The sequence below is a fragment of the Trichogramma pretiosum genome, unplaced genomic scaffold (genome assembly GCF_000599845.2).
Source record: "Trichogramma pretiosum strain Unisexual culture from Peru unplaced genomic scaffold, Tpre_2.0 scaffold14, whole genome shotgun sequence".
Classification (NCBI taxonomy): Eukaryota; Metazoa; Arthropoda; class Insecta; order Hymenoptera; family Trichogrammatidae; genus Trichogramma; species Trichogramma pretiosum.
Window position 1 is genome coordinate 53,333 of NW_019641706.1, and position 17,942 is coordinate 71,274.

A 17,942-nucleotide genomic window follows, 5' to 3' on the forward strand; every position below is an offset into this window, starting at 1 on the left:
CGTCCATGTCTCCGGCGAACCAAAACAATATTTACAAAATGAGCTATCTAGTTGAGTAATTGTCGCGTTTGAGTGAGTCAATTGAAGCGTTTCGACAAGTGTTGTTAAAATCTCAAATTTCTTTCTCCATTAGCTGGCAAATGTAATTGGGATCAAGAACTCGTGGTGATCTTAATAATTTTATTTCAGTTTCACGTTACATTTCAGAAAATGTCAAAGATGAAAATCGAACTCCTTAGAATATGTTTTTTTTGAAATCGCAACAAAAAACCGCGTAACTGCATACACGAATATGGAAGGATAGCCGCATTTACAAACTCGCTAATAAGCCAAATTCGTGAATACATAAACCGCTAATATGGAGGGATGTCTGTAATATATTTTTGATTATTTTGATTCATATTATTATAAGGTTAAAATAATCTCGAAATAACAATGAAGTTCAAATTGTACAAAATCGTTAATTCGATTTTAAAATACATCCATTTATTGGCACTCTTGTTCGCATTCCTCTCGCGTCGAGAACGCGTAATTCGGCACACTGGTCCTGAGACAATGATCCGCTTCCGGGTCGTAGACGTAGTAATCGCCGCCACCATCGGCTTGATAAGCTACTTCGAGCGGAGTATCGCACGACGCAGGTTCTGGGTGATCTTCTGAGCAGAAATGTTATTCATAATTTCCGTGATTGTTTTTAGATCGAATCAAGTATTGGGATATGAGTTGTGATGTATAAACCATACCTAATTTTGCTTGAGTGTTATGCAGCATGGAGATTGCGTAAATTACGCAGATTGAAAAAAATATCTTAAACATTTTCAGTAGTCTATATTTTATAATTTTTTATAATTTATAAAAACCAAAATTGACAATGATCGAGGCAGTAAAATTCATTGAAATTTATACCGAGCTTTAATAGTTTTTTGACTCACGAAATTTGTCAAGGAAAAGTGTCAAAAATAATAAAATTGTCATGAATCACGAAGTAAAATATTTGACTGCAATACTATCAACTCCTATTCGAATATTCAGGAAAAAACCAAGAAATTCTTTGACTAATTTCTATAAGAATGAAAAAAACATTCAAACAAATATTTTCGATGTATTTTTGTTGGTTGCGTCGCCATCTACCGATAAAACTACGCAACTGTACTGCTCTCTGGACATCACGACAGCTTTTCATCTCGCGAGCACCGATCGCATGAAGCTTTCACGTATTTATACTTGCACACAAAAACATATGCCTACGGATGCAAACCTGAAATATGGTTCCGCTGTCGCTTTGTCGACATGCCTCGCGTCGTGGCTCATTGTAACACGTTAATATATCTATACATTGCGTCGGGTAAAGTTTATACCGTTCACGAGCACGTGTATTATGAATTTATATATGTATTAACGCGCGGCGCTGATAACTTTGCGCTGCAGTTGCCTGTGCGTATATGAGCGAATCCTGGCTTTTCTCACGAGGGCTCGATCTGCATGTGTGTGTGTGTGTGTGTGTGTATGCATGCCGCGCTCGAGCTTGCACACGCGTATAATAATAAACATATGGTATACCAGCTGTACGTGTGGGTGCCATTGCCTCGTACGATCGCAAGTGCACACTTGGATTATAAGAAAATCATGTCACTGTAAATCCCCGAGCATTAATGTTAATACATCTTCGACGAGGCCGTGTAACGATATATATAACAGCCAAAGTGCAGCTGGTGGACCTGTATATGTGTAGGAGAGCACCGTGAAAAGCCACAGAACCCGAAAGCGATGCTGTTTTGCCTATTTTCCGGCTCCTTTGCTTCGCTTTCCGTTACTGCTGCTGCTGCTGCTGCTATACGCCTATGCATGTGGCGCGCGTATGTGTGGTATATTACAGAAATATAGGAAGGAAACAGAAGTTTCGTATTCACGGAATTCCGAGCGGTGCACAGGGCCATACGTTTGTATATATTATTCATCCCTGGTTTACTTTATCGCTTTTTATCGGTGCTGCTGCTTCGGCGTGGCATGCGTTTTTGCCCCTCGAGCTCTATGTCAGGCCGTTCATCCTTTTGCACCCTTCGCACAGGAATAAAAAGCATTATCACGTCGATTCGAATTTACCTGCCTTCGCGGCCAGCTTTTCGACAGTCGACTGTCGCGCAATGCGCTGTATGATAGTCGGCTCATCAATTTCCATATAAAAGCTCGTTGCGCACACGGAGCGTCGCTTGCGCATCGGGTGACGTAGGAAAATTTTGCTACGACGACGACGAAAGGACAGGTAATACAAATGTCCTGCACACGGCAGTTGTTATACAGTGGGTATACGCGCGCGAATCTCGGTGCGGCGCTGTATCGCATGACTCTCGTCGGCAGAGAGCTGAAGTTTCCCAGCAACTTTCGCGCAGCGACGTAATTATTCCTCGCTGGACGCACATCCTAGAGAGATGACATTTCTCGCTCTTTGTGTGCGTGTGCGCGTATGTACTTGTATATAGAGCTTGGTGCAGGCATATTACCCCCCGACAACGTAGCGACTCTGAGCTCGCACTTTTATATATAAGCGAAGGACAGAGAGACAGGAATATATTCCCGTGTGCATACGTAAACGCTGTATACTTGCGAGTCGCTCTTTTTTAATTTGATAATTCGGTTAGAAAGTTTTAACATATTTCGAAACGCGAGATTCTACGCGGTAGAGTAAGAGTGAAAGATTAATCAAAGACAAGTGATACTGTCTACAACGTTACTTAATATTTTTTTAAAATATTGGTGATGACATAGATGACATTACTCCAAATGCATAATTTCATTCGATATGACTCATTCACGCGCGGGTATGACTATTATTTGACGAGTAAAAGTTAGGAATTACGTATACCAGCGATGCGCTATAACGGGAAAAACCACTGCGCACTGTGGGAAGTTAACTTCCGAGTTTTCGAGCCTTCGGGAATAACCCTGATTTTTTTTCCTGCACTCTGCATCAGGGTAGGGACGATCTCGTGCGAAAGTATAAAATGCCCTGTCGCGGATCGCTCGGGGTTCATTTCTCCAACAGCCCGATCCCGTGACGGCTCTATCTCGGCGACTTGCATCATTCGCCTATTTTCATTCGAGTGATCTCGCGAAACTACACTGGTTCGAGTCGCATCTAGTCATCAGCGAGACTTCGTCATCTTATTGTTTTAATCGATCAGTCGTGACGCGCGTGCTAATTATTCAGTATAGAAACTCGCAAGCTCGACTAACTCGTGGCTGGATCTCGTAGGACCGAACCAGTTACGTTCGTCTTCGTCATCTTTAATCGTACAATTAGTAAGTGCACTACATTGTTCAAGTGTATTGTTAATGATTGTACTAGTAATAGATTATAATTAATGTAGCAAATAAAATAAATAATAAGTTATACATTGTACTGTTAAAGTTTATTATTTATTGTAATTCCTTTATGTTTTCACCTAAACTTACCTACTCCAAGTAATGCTCGAGACTCTCTATTATAATTTACATCCAGGCTTGTACTACACGGATATAAGATAACTCAATTCCCGTTCGATGTATATGCTGATAAATCAAATGTATTGTTTTCATTCGAATCCTGCAATGATTCAGCCTGCGCGTGTCGACCCAGTAAACCTTCAGAGAATTCGCGCGAAATCAAAATTCATCCAAATAAATCCTCGGTGGCACGTTCGACGATAGAAAAATTTCGCCGAAATTCTAACCATTTGTCCTCGTGCACCACCGCCGCACTATAAAAGTGCATCAATCGGCGGAAACGAGGCGCACGCGACGAAAATCGCTCAACACCTTTTCGTCGAAAATCGCATGCCCTGCATCCTCAATGAGGCTAGTAGTCGAAAGAATTTGGTTTTGCAGACTCAAAGTTAGTCCTTGATAGATGCTACTGCTGTGTAATGCAAAATGCTGAGAATAAACCGAGCTCGTCTTTAATTTCAATGAATGTGTGTTATAAGATGGATCTTGTAAAATTTATTTCTTTTGCATTTTGAAATATTTCAAAGTACATTTACTTTAGCATTTCACTTTTCTTTCAAAAAGAATTAAATTAAACTTGAAAATCATTTTTACATCTTACGATTCAAAGAAAGTTGTTTGTATGTCTCAGTTTTTGAATTGTTTTTGTAATTGAATTTTACATCAAGAAAATGAATATATTTTAATCTCAAGTAAAAACAATTCCTTGCAATGAAGCATTTTTAAATTAAACGAGCGACACTCTCTTTTATTATTCTTGAAATTAATAGTTTCGTCACGACTATGCGGGTATTTATAGGTGAGAAAGAAGTATCGAGTAAATTTCTCATATTAATATTTCAAAATGTGGCTTCGTTTATTTTCAATCGCTATTATCGTAACTTTTCAAGCCTTTCTCATTATTGATGGTAAGAGTAAACAACAATGTAAAACTTCAAGAACTTGAAAGAAACTTCGAATAATTAAATCGAAAATATAGTTGCCACTTTCGGTTGCCTACTTTCAATCACAAAAATAGTCAATTGTTTTTCTACATTAATTGGCACGTGGAAAATCTCATACTTTCTTGACGATTTTTTGATTTATTTTTGCACGTTAAAAAGCGGGCTGACTCTCATTATCGATATCACAACTTATTTATTCTTGGAGTTTGAGATTTATAATTAAATATTTACGAGATACAAGTAAATTTAATTCTAATGATTGGTCTATTTTCAATTGATTAAAATAGATTTTAAGTTAATTTTCTATAAAATCGCTCGTGTAACTTAGATGCCGATTTTTAATATAATAATAAAATTATTTTTAAATTTCAGTGAAAGCTGGAGTACCATTTAGAGGTGACATGGTCGAACCTATACCACCAGAGGTAGACGAGGAATACGCATCCGACTACGAACCTCAAAACGAAAACCCTATACCACCAGAACACCTTGGAGAGGACACAGTAGATAACGACGGAGACGATTCTTCTTCCGATGGAAGCCCCCGTGTTTCCGATGACGAAAACGCACTGGATTCTGACGACGATTCCGCACCAGGAGATGAAGGATCGGAAAATGAACAGGGTTCAAGAGTCGGACGCCGTCGAGTAATTCAATTTGAAAATATTAATAATGAAATTGGGCCATTATACATCACGGATCATCCTCAGAGACGATCAAACCATACGTAATTTCCAGTAATTATGTTGGAATCGTGAAAAAATATTTGTCTTATTCATATAGCAAAGTCTTTATTAGATTATTAAATTTAATAAATCAAAGTATTGTAATTAAACTTATAAGTCAATCAATTGTAAAATAAACATCATAAAAACTACGGATGAGGGATATTTACTTTTAAGAATCCAATTGCCTAAAATAAAATTTAAAAAAATACTAATAATGTACATGCATATTTAGTGAACGATCGATGTTCAGTTTAGGTCGTGATTATATACTTGATTGAGTCGATGCGTCGTAAAATAAGTGCATAAGTGCCTATGAGCTCGTAACCATCTGCCAATTGCCTATAATTCTAAAGTTTTTCGTCGGGTAATAAATGGTAATCCCATCTTCCATGATTATAAGAAGGGTAAACGAACACTACTTCATGAATCAAGGTCGATTTGATGATCCATTGACGAATGTATAACGAGATCTGTAATTACAGAATATTTAACACTGTTCTCACCTAAATTCCTACCTACATGTTCTTGATCCATTCCATTTTGAATCCCTTCAAAACCCCGCCGTAACACTTTTGACTAACCTCCATCCTAGTCCAACAAATTTGTCCATTCATCTTATGAGTTGTGAACAAATTTCTAGAACAATAACCGTGGAATACGGCCTTGACTCGTCCGCAGTCATTTTTGCAGAGAATAGCGTTTGTTTGTAATATATAATTTAAAATTGTCCCTAAATTAATAAAAATAAAAAAAATTGTTTTTAAAATGACGTTTTACATACTAATGCTGATTTGGTGAATATTTAACACGAAGCAAAAAAATTTTATATGAACAATTAACTAAAAAAAAAATCAGACTTTATTAATAACGACTTATAACAATAAATAAATGCCCAGACCAGTACATATAACAACGATCAACGGCAGTTCTGTCGTGAATAACAGAATTATCATACATTGTTCATATATTTATTCTGTTAAATATTCATTTTGTATGCTTATTATATTGTTTCTATCATTTTTATCATAGACAGTGAGAAAGAGGAATTTTAAATATATTCTCAACGTGGAAATCATTTACAAATTTTTGGCAAGTTTAAAAATTGTATTTCTTCGATAGTTATTAAGAACATCTAAGTTATGATTTTGAATCATAACTAGTGATAATCAACTTTTCTAGTTCTAACAATTGCTTTGAAAACCAGTTTCTGTATTGACGTGTGCGCTTTACGACATTTTTTTAGCTGCGCAAATCACGATTTAAACCAGTTAAATTTTCTCTTTAACGTCAATCACGTTCTGATGCTAAGTATTATAAATAGTGAAATAATTGAAATTAAATTGTTTATGAAGTAGAGTTTTCATTTCACCGCTAGCGATGGAGTTCAAAATAATTTTTTTCGGATTTTTAACAATTATCAGCTCAATCAAAGCTACTCATCTTTTACGTAAATAACAATAAAAATACGTTTGATATTTGCATGATCTATTGTAAAACTAACTACTGAAATATTTACAGACCGTCGTTTACATGGCGGCTCAGGTCGCCTTGGCCATTCACAGTCCAGTGGTAACTATGGAGGTTCGGTCCAAGAAACATTGCAGTATTCAGGAGGATCGGGGAATTATGGAGGTTCTGTTCAAGAAGTAGAGTATGGATCTTTATATAATGGGGGCTCGTTGCAACAAACGGAGTTCCAAGGAGGATCTCTAAATAATGGGGGCTCGTTGCAACAAACGGAGTTCCAAGGTGGGTCTTTAAATAATGGGGGTTCGTTGCAACAAACTGAGTTCCAAGGAGGATATTTAAGCAATGGGGGTTCGTTGCAACAAACTGAGTTCCAAGGAGGATCTGGAGGCGATCAAAGTTTTTTTGAAACAATTCAGTCTGGATCTGGAAGTAATGGAAATTCAGTGCAAGGAGTTGAATATCAATCTGGAAATAACGTAGGTTCCTTACAAGGAGGAGAGTATGGATTTGGAAATAATGGGGGGCAGATTCAACAAGTAGAATATAGTTATGGAAATACTGGAGGTACACTTGAAGGGGTACCAAACCAAGTTTCTCCTGGCGTTGGAAATAGCCAAAACGTAGTCGAGGTAAACAACGTACCAAACGAATTTAATGGCGTTGGACAAAGTCAAGTATCCAACGGTGGTAACATTCAATCTGTGGAAAGTGGAGGCTCTCAAACTCAAGGTGAGCTTTTTTATATTTCATATATTTTTCACACATAAGCTAATCTATGAAAAATTTAGGCAATGGTGGTCAAAATGGTCAAACGATTGTTACGAATGGTCTTTCTAAGTTGGAACAACATAGACTGAATCACAAACAAAAACTTGAAGCTCACGAAGCTAAAAAGCGCGAACATTTAGCTTCTCTTAAAGAAGGTAAAGAAACCCATTTCAAAAGCGTTGAATACTTTTAAATGAGAAATAATTTTCGTACAGCACATCAAAAAAGGCGCGAAGAACACGAAAAATTGAAGCAGGACAGAAGAGATCGTAGGAAATTAGGCCATAATCAACCGGGTCTTCAAACAGTTGGTCAAACTATAACTACAAATCAAGTATTAGGCACAGAAAATGTTCCGACGGGAAATATTATTGTTGGAAATGGCGGTGGACAAAATACCGAGACAGTGCAAACTACAACTACAAATCAAGTGTTAGGCACTGAAAATGTTCCCACAGGAAATCTTAATGTTGGAAATGGCGGTGGACAAAATACCGAGACAGTGCAAACAGTCAATCAAAACGTCAACGTTGGTGGAGGATCTCAAGGACCAACTACGAATGTTAATGGATATAATAATGATAATCCCAATTACGACGTGAGGATTGAAAATTTACCAGATAGTTCAAGTATGTTTTTATTATTTTTCCCTTAAAAACTTTCAAAGTATTGATGGATTGAAATAACAATTATGGTCAAACATTTTTTTGATATCCAACTGTGTTTACAGTACCAAATTCAAATATTAATGGTGGTGTCGATGAGGGTGTTCGCAATTTCCGTGGAGACAGTGAGTTATTATAATTTTTCCCTCAAAGCTCTTTAAATATCTATAAATTGAAATTAAAAGTCAAAATGATTTTTTATAATCATGTTTGTTTTCAGTACCAAATGAAAATGGCAATCTTCAAGGTACACAGCTTCGTGAAACTGTCACCAATAGTGAGTTGTTGTTTTTTATTTGCCCTTAATTATCTCTATTATATTTCGCATTATTTCCCAAATCTTTCTAATTTATTTTCAAAATATTCTCTTGTGTAAAATATAAATATTAATTTAAAATGAAACTTTCGTGGTATGACCGCGTGTACAATTAGATTAGATCCAAGTTAGTGTACATTTTTGTAGAAAATTTGTTATTGTTTAATTTTTTTTCTTTCAATTTAAGAAGTTTCACTTATTATAAAACAATTTTTATTCATCAGTTTTTAATTAATTTGTTAAAAATTTTTCATGAAAAATTTCAAAATTTGGACTATTGCCTGATTAGTCAATACAAACGTTCCAAATAGCCCTCAGCCAACTCAAAATGGTCAAATTATACAAAATGGAAAAATATATTTTAAACAACATATTCATCAACCAGGTAAAAACCTTTAGAAAACATGTAATGAATGTCACTTCAATTCGCTGTCTATTTTATTTTTTCAAATTCTAACTAATTTTTTCTTTTTAAATAAATTTTTTTTGAAATTATTTTTTTATAATTTTTTTTTTATACTTTGCCGGCTAGGTGCTACCGCACCTCTTGATAATACTTTATCTACTTTACAGGTTACCACCAAAAGATTCATGGCTATGTTAACGTAAATCAGCCAAATCATGGCGTCACAGATATATCGACTATCACTGACAATAATCAAAATGTTTTGGGTTCGCAACACCAAACTCTCCGAGAACGTAATTGCGTTATTTTTTTAGGAATTCAAAATCGACTATATCATTCATATTACATTTTTTATTTTATCATTCATATTGCATTTCAGGTTTAGCTGAGAAAAAAAAATTACTTAATGAAAAAAAACAAGGTATTCGACAAGGTAAATGTTTCCATTTATTTGGATGGCAATCCATGCATACTTGTAAACAATTTTGTTGGAATATTCAATTGTGGTATTTAATCGATTTTTTTCTTTACAATATTTTAGGTTTAGAAGAAAAAAAAGAAGCATTACAACAAAAATTACAACAAAAACGTCAAGGTAAATATTAAGATAATGTCAATTCATGATGATATAAATACACGAAAACGTCAAAAAAAGTTAGATTACTCTCGTCGGACATAGACGTGAATCATAACCACGACGTACATCATTTTCTCATCTGTTTTCAAGTTAAATTTACTATTCGTTGCATTAAAAAATCACTCACCATTTAATATTCGAAACGTTTTTGCTTGATGTTTTTGATTTAACGTTCTTTTCGAAAATTGATTTCAGATTTAGCGCAACGAAAAGAAGCTTTGCAAGGAAAATTACAACAGCATATACAAGGTAATTATGTTTATCTTTACAAAATGTCAATAGTATAATTTCTACGAAAATGATCTTGAAAACTCAACTATCACATCCAATTTAATATACGTTTCAAAATTATTTCAGACGCGGCTCAACGCAAAGAAGTTTTACGAGAAAAGATTCAGCAAGGAAAGGAAGCCTTGCAGGGAAAATTACAACAGCATCGTCAAAGTAATTATGTTAATTTTGATAGAGTTTCTGTAGCAAAATTTTGCAGTAATTGATCATGAAAGCTGAGTTGTTGATATACTTTATCTAATATTCGGTTCAAATTGAGTTCAGACGTTGCACAACGCAAAGAAGTTTTACGTGAAAAGGTACAGCAAGGAAAGGAAGCATTGCAAGGAAAATTACAGCAAGGAAAGGAAGCTTTGCAAGGAAAGTTACAACAACATCTCCAAGGTAATTATAATTATTTTTATAGAAGTTCATAGTATGATTTCTCAAAAATTTATCGTAAAAGCTCAATCGTTGAAATAACTACACGGTGTGTAAATATTTCGAAAGACAAATTTTAAAAAAAACATCAAAGCGAAAATTTGATTATTCGAAAAATAATATTGAAGTTGATTTACAACGTTCTTGAGAAATCATATTTTTTTGATTCTCAAAGTACGAAATCAAATTATTAAGGGCTCAAAGGGGGCTTAAATAATTATATATTTCTATTTATTGTATTAAGCTGAAAAAGTGAAAAAAAATTTTTTCAGAAAACAGGCATTAGAGCTTTTTTCAATATCCCATTTGAAAGTACTTTGTCCAGTTAAATACTTACAAACACATAAATTAACTTGTATCAGCCTATGACCCTTCAGCGAAGAGCATTGAGGATATCTAAGCTGTTTGTCGTAAGATTCTAAGTGATGGCTTGACACGACTAAGTTCTATGTCATTTCATTTTCTTCGATGGATCATTTTCCATCAACGTAACCTCAAGCTAAGCATAAGATCAACTTTGACTACTTCCACATACAATTTAATAAAATATTTTATTCATTAATGATTATTTTTGATAAATTTTAATAAAATATTTTATTAAATTGTATGTGGAAGTAGTCAAAGTTGATCTTATGCTTAGCTTGAGGTTACGTTGATGGAAAATGATCCATCGAAGAAAATGAAATGACATAGAACTTAGTCGTGTCAAGCCATCACTTAGAATCTTACGACAAACAGCTTAGATATCCTCAATGCTCTTCGCTGAAGGGTCATAGGCTGATACAAGTTAATTTATGTGTTTGTAAGTATTTAACTGGACAAAGTACTTTCAAATGGGGTATTGAAAAAGGCTCTAATGCCTGTTTTCTGAAAAAATTTTTTTTCACTTTTTCAGCTTAATACAATAAATAGAAATATATAATTATTTAAGCCCCCTTTGAGCCCTTAAAGCTGCAATTAAAAATAATGATTTCTTTAATCGCTTACTTGTTAACTATATCATGATCTGATCATGGATATTCTCTTTTTGACCCACTCAGGCAATTTTTATTTTATAAACGAATTCACTTGACTTTTTTAGGCCTGACTGGTGATAATGGAGGGCTTGGTAAATTTCATATTCACGAACACAGTAATTATCTCATTTTATTATATGGCGTTTATTATATAGCGTATGTATTGATTTTATCAAAATATGATTCTAGTTCATTCTCACCCAAGGCACGGGGGCCACCTGCATCAAACGACTCACGTCAAAGGCAACATAGGTATAACATATTCTAAAAGTATAAGATTAAGAGGCCTTTGAATGACACCTCTATTAATCATCATTAAAAAAACTGTCGATCAGGGGGATTGGGATCGCTCGGTGGTACTTTGGGATCGCTAAGAACCCAAGGATCATTGGGAACGCAACAATCGACTCTTGGTTTAAACGTCGGCGTTAACGGTGGCAATGTTCAAATTGGAGGCGGGACGAGTGGATCCCAATCGACTCAGCAACTCACTGTCGGTGGCACCGGAGGAAACGTTCAAATTGGCGGTGGTGGAGTAGATTTGAATCAAGGATCGCAATTGCTGAATGTCGGTTTGACCGGCGGCGCAGGTGGTTCCAACAGAAACTTGCAAATCGGTGGCGGTGGAGTAGAAGTAACGCAAGGATCGCCATCCCCGAACGTTGGTCTCGGTGGCGTTAGTCAAAACGTACAAATCGGCGGTAGCGGAGTAGATATAACACAAGGATCGCAATCGCCAAATGTCGGTATAACGGACGGCTTAGGCGTTGGTGGTGTCAATACAAACCTTCAAATTGGTGGCGGCGGACTGGACGTAACGCAAGGATCACAATCTCTCAATGTCGGTGGTGGTGGCGGCTTGGATTTAACTCAAGGCTCTCAACAACTCAACGTTGGGGGTAGTGGTCTTGATTTAAAACAAGGCTCTCAACAACTCAATGTTGGGATCGGTAACGAAAATGTGCAAATCAGTGGTGGTTCGAGTGGTGGTTCGAGTGGCGGATCGAGTAGCGGATCGATCACCGAGACAGTCAGAGGAGACCTTGGTGGTGGGAATTTGAACGTGGGAAGTTTGGGTTCGACTCAAGTATTCTCTTCGGGTGGTGGTTCTGAATTGGGCGGTGGATCCAGCGGACTCAATTTCGGAGGACTTCAATCGAGCGAGACGATCGTCGGAGGTGGGTCATCCGGTGGTTCTAGCTTCGGTGGTTCCAGCTTTGGTGGCCAGTCCGGCTTCGGTGCTCTGTCTTTCGGGGGTGCGGGTGGAAGTTACGAATCGAGCGTATTAGGAGGCCAGGTCGCACTCGGTCAATCGGGTTTCAAAGCTCGTCAAGTCGAGTTCGGCGGTGCTCTGCTGCAACAATCCGCATACTCTAGTAGCAGTAGTTTCTCGTATTCACAGGGGGGAGGCAGCGTAGGAGGAAGTTATTTCTCGTCTCAATTGGGTTGAGAAGAAATTGTAGAAAAATTAATCAATAAAGGTTGAAAAACAAAAACCGATCCAGAAATCATGAACGAGAAGTTTTTTTTATATATTCCATTATTATTTTTCGTTTTGCATGGGTAAAACTATTGCAAGTTATTATAGTATATCTGAATAAACTGGATACTTTTTCTTAGTGGATTACGAAATTCATTTTTCATTTATACCTATTTTTTATTTATCGCACATTGAAATTTACGATTTGCAAAGTCGACGTTGCCAGTGTTCTTGTCAATTAAATTTCTTCATCATCCCTTCAAACGGAGCTCCCAGAAACTTATTAGTCATTTAATTGGCTGAAACTCCGTCTTACATACAGCGCGCGCGCGTCGATTAATATCGCCCGAGGCTTCATTTCAGCGAAAGAAGTAAAACTCGAGAGTCGAGGATAGATATATAGATTCTTGACAAGCGAATCGCTCAAGGCCAATGATTTATTCCGTTTGCAGTTCGCGGCGTATAAGGAAATGAAAAGCGGCGCACCACCGTGGCAGTACAGTGGATTTTTATTCCTTGACTTCTTTTGAGATAGATGCGAGCGCGACGAATTTTCTAATCGATGGATTTTTGAGCATTTTTTTGCCACATTTGATCGATAAACTTGTTGTCAATCGAAAAAACAAGCAAAATCTCACAGTCATTAAAATTTTACAAAGAACAAAAAGCAACAAGAGCGAAGCAAAATTAATTCTTTCGAACTCTCCCTCTTGTTCCAATCTACCGTGGCTATGTACACCCTCGAACTCAAATTACACGTAGCTCGAGCAAAGAAAAATAGAGAAAAGCAAGAAGAAATAAAGAACGAGATACCTAAGACGAAAGAAATTGGCATAGAGCAGCGGCAACGGTAGCCGCCAGCAGAAGCAGCGGATCTTTGACTGGGTGTTGTTTGTAAAGTACGAGAAAAAAATCGATCGGAAAGTAAGACTCGGAAAAGGAAATTTCGCCATAATTTGCGCGCACACACACAGGCACCTCTTTCCTCTCAATCTATACACTATACGCGCGCTATACCTCGCGCGAGCATTTCACGTTGTTAAGAGATGTATACCAGTTTTATCCACCTCTCTCGCTGTATCTGCTACCCCCGCGTGTATCGATCCTCGCGATTCTCTAGCATCTATACAGACACTCAAAATTCATCGTTTATCGGATCATTGCGCAAATCCAAACGGCGATGCGAAAGCAAAAAAAAAAGAAGAAAGAAAGGGGATAGCAGCGCATAATATAAGAAAAATGCAGACGCGATCGTTGTTAAGGCCAACACATTTTTCCAGTGAATCGTGGCAATTTTCATCGATGTAAAAAAAATGAAGAACAAAAAATAAAAAATCATCCAATCCCCAAGACGAATGACGATAACGTCATTCACAAAGTAACGTCGCGGTATACGCACACGGGAGGCTATAGGGCAGATCATCAATGAAGAATGCGTATCATCCTACACATGTACTCGGGTACAACGTAATAAAGGCAGCACATATATACAGCAGCAACATCACCGCAGACATCATCGAGCCACCTATATTAGTCGCGCTTATGTACTCGCTCGGCAGCGGAGGCAGCAGCAGCTCGTCTAACTGCACTCGCTCGTTTGGCATTGTAACTTAAGTTTAGCCGGCTACATCCCACAATGCAATTACGCCACTTAGTAATTTCGTGGCTCGGTAATCCATTAGAGTTCTCCCTCCCAGCCAACCCTCTCGATATACCTATACACATGCACGTATGTGTATAGGCCTGCATCTCGCTACGCCTATACAATTTATATATATACGTGCTACTATGCCCCCTATAAACTGGCTATACCGCCGTACTACAATGTGCAACGTGCAAACGCGCTGCCCTGCGCACCACTACTAAGTTCGAGCTTGCACACATTTCGTTGTATCTGTCTACCTCTCGCTGCTGTATGCACACCCACACCCACACATTTGCGTAGACTATACGTGCGTGTATCAATAGGGCTAATCGCGATTTACGCCGGGATAGCTGCGAGCGATTGGTGTTATATCCTTAATACGAGGCTTATCGACTGCTCTCGTGGTCATATATTTGTGTGTGTGTGTGTGTGTGTGTGTGCGTTGATGTAGCATTGTGTACGTCTGTATTACTTGATCGGCATTATACGTTCGTTACAATAATTACATGTAAACATGGTTTTGAAACGCGATGCGCTGTGTAGCGTATATAGATACATCGATCCAAGTACGTAATAATAACCACCACAGTGCTACTTTTTTTTCTCTTTTTTACCTTCTTTTTCATCGCGCAGTTAATTGGAATTCAATTATCGTTTCGTATATCGATGCGGCCGCGAGGGGGTCGGGATGAGTGAGAGAAATTATACATTCAAATGTTCTGTCTGTGTATGTGTATTCAGAGAGCTTACGGCAGAAGCTCAATGGCTCATTGTGTTATATATTGGTTATATTAGTTATAAATTTACATAATACGTACAGCAACTAAACGCGTATGTCATAACATCGGGGATATATAGATATTTTAGATTTCTTCGCAAATCTATCATTATTATACGTCTCGCTCGACTTGTCGAGTTCAAAATATTTACAATTGTTTTTAGGGATGTAACAATAATTATTATTAAGTACGTTTATGTACGATCACTTTGAGCTTCGCGTCGTCGAAGTCCTTCTTCGCGAAGCACTTGTTGTAGAATCGCTTGAAGTAATAGTCGCGAAGGCTGGCGTAGCGGCCGGTATTGTGCAGCCTCAAGAGATCTTGCTTGCACTCGAAGCTCACGCAGACGACCTCCTCGTCGTCGTCGTCCCAGTGGTCGATGTACGCGGCGACGGCGTCGCCCGGCGCCAAGAAGCGCTGCACCCTGAACGCGTTGTAGCGCTTCTCCTCGGCTTTGCCGCGTTGGCCATCGATCTTGACGCGCCACAGCTCGTATATGTCGCGCTGGCTCTCGAGCTCGCGGGCGGCCTTGATCAGCAGGTAAAATTCTCCGTCCTTGCGGTAGTGCAGCTGGAAGGAGCCGATGTGCGTCTCGTGGTCCATCGTGAATTTTCGCGTGCTGTTCTGGCGCACGTCGATGTACAGACAGAGCAGGGACGAATTCGTTTGGTGGTGCTGGGCGTAGCAGGCCAGTGTGTACTCGTAATTAAACACGAATTGGAGATCTTTCCCGGTGATGTTTCCGGCCGGGAAGCTGAAGACTAGCTGCAAAAAAAAAAAGAACGATTCGTACAATCGTTGTCGAACGCGAGCGAGATCGATCAAACTTACATTAGGTTCCTGATGCTGGTAATCTATCATGTAGCCGTTCCACTCGTCCTGATTTCTGTCCAGCATAAAGAAGTCAAAGTAATTGACGCCCTCGACTCTGCTTCCGATTTTATGAGTGAGATTCGTCGTGTCCGCGAGATGCTTCATGAAGCACGTCGGGCCCACGTCCCTTCTCTCCTCGACGTCCCAAGTCGAGAGGCCTCTGCCGCCCTGTGGACACATATCGAAATCCGTAAAGAACGTGTGAAGCTCGCCGATCTCCTCGGCGAACACAAAGTCCTCCATGGGCTGCAGCTCGTGCTTGTTGCCCTCGTAGATCGTCTCGACTTTGCAGCCCGCCTTGTAGACGATCTGCACGGTCCTGCGCTGCTTCTTCGGGCCGGCGTCCACCGGCAGGCTTATGTTCTTCACGTCGTCGCCCACCTGGACCGTCAGCAGACCCACGTCGATCTTGTATCTCCAGTCGAGCACGAAAAAGTTCGGGTAGCTCTGCATCGCGAAGCCCGTGACGTGCTCGTACATCATGACCGGCTTGAGGTCCCTCGAGCAGTGGACGTGCTTCTTGCGCTCGACCCAGTACTCGTCGTTGATTTTGTAGTGATTGTCGGCGAGGATGCATCGGCCGATCGTCGAGTGGCACTCGATCAGTGGCAGCACGGCCTCCTCCTTGGACAGGATTATGGCGCGGCCGAATCGCGCGAACAACCTCTCGGTCGCGTCTTCGGGCGCCACCAGATGCCTGTAGTGCGCGATGAATTTTTTGACGTCGAGTGGCTCGTCGACGACGAAATGTTTGCCGTTGCAGCTCGGCCACCGCGCGGACGACGCGACGAGAAGAAAAACCAATAAGCTATGGAGCAACATCGTTGCGGCGATTACTTATAAATTATTGGATTTTACCGGCGAGTACCGTAGCTCGCGATCGTTACGGGAGATACTGAGCTTCGTGTGGTAATTGGCATATGGCTTATTACGAGCTCGGAGCGTGTGTACGGCGATCGTTTAGAATAATAAACACAAAATACTGGATGAGAAATATTGTTGTGTTACTACCGAATGTGAGATTTGAGTTGAGATTTTTCAGAGACAATAATACAAGTATATTTCATGGCTATCTTATAATAGTTTGGAGTATGCAAAAAAATCTTACGATGATTGAGTTCGAACAATTATACGCAAAAAAAATTTAAAACACAAGCTTCTTTAACTTTGCAAAAGATTTTTCCATGTATATTTAGTAAACACACCAAAATGTCAATAAAATTATCAAAACTCACTCGTCATTACTTATATAAGTCGACCGGTCCCCTGAAAACGATAACGCGAATAAATTTTATCGAGACGATCGGAAGTAAACATCCGAGTTTTGAATTCTTGGACGTTCATTAAAAAGTATTTACATGATACATGCTTCTCCCTCTCTCCATATCAGCAATTTCGATCTCAGTCGAGCATCGAAAAAATTCGTTTGTTTTTTTTTTTCAACGAGTTTCAAAGTTGCTTTCATCGTATTATCCGTCGTACGCGACGAATAGATACATAGGTGGCAGCCGTATTATACGCAAGTTCGCACATATACTACCGACGTAATCATTGTAAAGAAGGCATTGGAAACCTGGTGATACACTCCGCTGTATTCCGTAATAAAAAAAAATTTCGCTCGAGCTTCAAAGTGACACACAGTACGACGGCTCGCCCAGGGACTTTTCGGAGTGTGTGTGTGTGTGTGTCATGTGTGTGTCTATCTATACAGAAATTTCGTTCTCTCGAAGGATTATTAACATTGGCTCTCGGCACGTATACCTACATAAAAACTGCACGCGCGCCTCGCCTCGTTGTTTGTGTATGCCGGCGATGATATTATCAACGAGAGACGACGACGACGACGCTCCCTGGACCGGAAGTTGAAAGGTTCGAATCTGCATGGCGTGTACACGTCGTGTTGCTGCTGCTTCCTTTGAAATGCTAGACTTGTCAAAGCTCTCTCGCGCGTCTATATATTTCGAATGTGCATACATCAGCTTCTTTGCTCTGCTGCTGTTGCAGTCAGTATGTATGGTATA

The 17,942-nt window shown here is 39.0% G+C and overlaps 3 protein-coding genes across 4 annotated transcripts; 2 read left to right on the forward strand and 1 right to left on the reverse strand.

Moving 5' to 3' along the window:
• The first annotated feature begins 3,083 nt into the window (after window positions 1-3,083).
• On the forward strand, window positions 3,084-5,296 carry LOC106656800. 2 transcript variants are annotated; one of them, XM_023462988.1, is made up of 2 exons: window positions 3,084-3,300; window positions 4,800-5,296. In XM_023462988.1, coding segments are annotated over exons 1-2 (360 nt in total). In that variant the 5' UTR covers window positions 3,084-3,299; the 3' UTR covers window positions 5,159-5,296. The 2 variants fall into 2 exon arrangements, with proteins under 2 accessions (XP_023318756.1, XP_014233437.1); XM_014377951.2 differs by lacking the exon at window positions 3,084-3,300 and adding an exon at window positions 4,322-4,391.
• A 1,221-nt stretch (window positions 5,297-6,517) lies between these two features.
• Window positions 6,518-12,594, forward strand: LOC106656801 (keratin, type I cytoskeletal 9-like). Its single transcript, XM_023463001.1, has 15 exons — window positions 6,518-6,602; window positions 6,674-7,354; window positions 7,414-7,548; window positions 7,609-8,022; window positions 8,124-8,183; window positions 8,279-8,335; window positions 8,664-8,759; window positions 8,948-9,073; window positions 9,160-9,213; window positions 9,613-9,666; window positions 9,775-9,906; window positions 9,973-10,092; window positions 11,210-11,236; window positions 11,334-11,396; window positions 11,480-12,594. Exons 1-15 carry the CDS (start codon window positions 6,533-6,535, stop codon window positions 12,592-12,594), a joined length of 3,204 nt encoding a protein of 1,067 aa, XP_023318769.1. The 5' UTR covers window positions 6,518-6,532.
• A 2,390-nt stretch (window positions 12,595-14,984) lies between these two features.
• LOC106656985 lies at window positions 14,985-16,982 on the reverse strand. Its single transcript, XM_014378211.2, has 2 exons — window positions 15,880-16,982; window positions 14,985-15,813 (listed from the first exon to the last, which is right to left on the reverse strand). The coding sequence occupies exons 1-2, from the start codon at window positions 16,741-16,743 to the stop codon at window positions 15,232-15,234; spliced, it is 1,446 nt and encodes a 481-aa protein (XP_014233697.1). The 5' UTR covers window positions 16,744-16,982; the 3' UTR covers window positions 14,985-15,231.
• Window positions 16,983-17,942: the final 960 nt, after the last annotated feature.

What these genes read in the sequence shown, in the direction of transcription:
- LOC106656801 (XM_023463001.1), top strand. Translation starts at nt 6,533, where the DNA reads ATGGAGTTCAAAATAATTTTTTTCGGATTTTTAACAATTATCAGCTCA. An exon ending in AAATTTACCAGATAGTTCAA is followed by an intron (nt 8,023 to 8,123) that starts GTATGTTTTTAT and finishes CTGTGTTTACAG; the next exon opens with TACCAAATTCAAATATTAAT. An exon ending in GTTACAACAACATCTCCAAG is followed by an intron (nt 10,093 to 11,209) that starts GTAATTATAATT and finishes TGACTTTTTTAG; the next exon opens with GCCTGACTGGTGATAATGGA.
- LOC106656985 (XM_014378211.2), bottom strand. Translation starts at nt 16,743, where the DNA reads ATGTTGCTCCATAGCTTATTGGTTTTTCTTCTCGTCGCGTCGTCCGCG. An exon ending in ACCAGCATCAGGAACCTAAT is followed by an intron (nt 15,814 to 15,879) that starts GTAAGTTTGATC and finishes TTTTTTTTGCAG; the next exon opens with CTAGTCTTCAGCTTCCCGGC.
- LOC106656800 (XM_014377951.2), top strand. Translation starts at nt 4,328, where the DNA reads ATGTGGCTTCGTTTATTTTCAATCGCTATTATCGTAACTTTTCAAGCC. An exon ending in AGCCTTTCTCATTATTGATG is followed by an intron (nt 4,392 to 4,799) that starts GTAAGAGTAAAC and finishes TTTAAATTTCAG; the next exon opens with TGAAAGCTGGAGTACCATTT.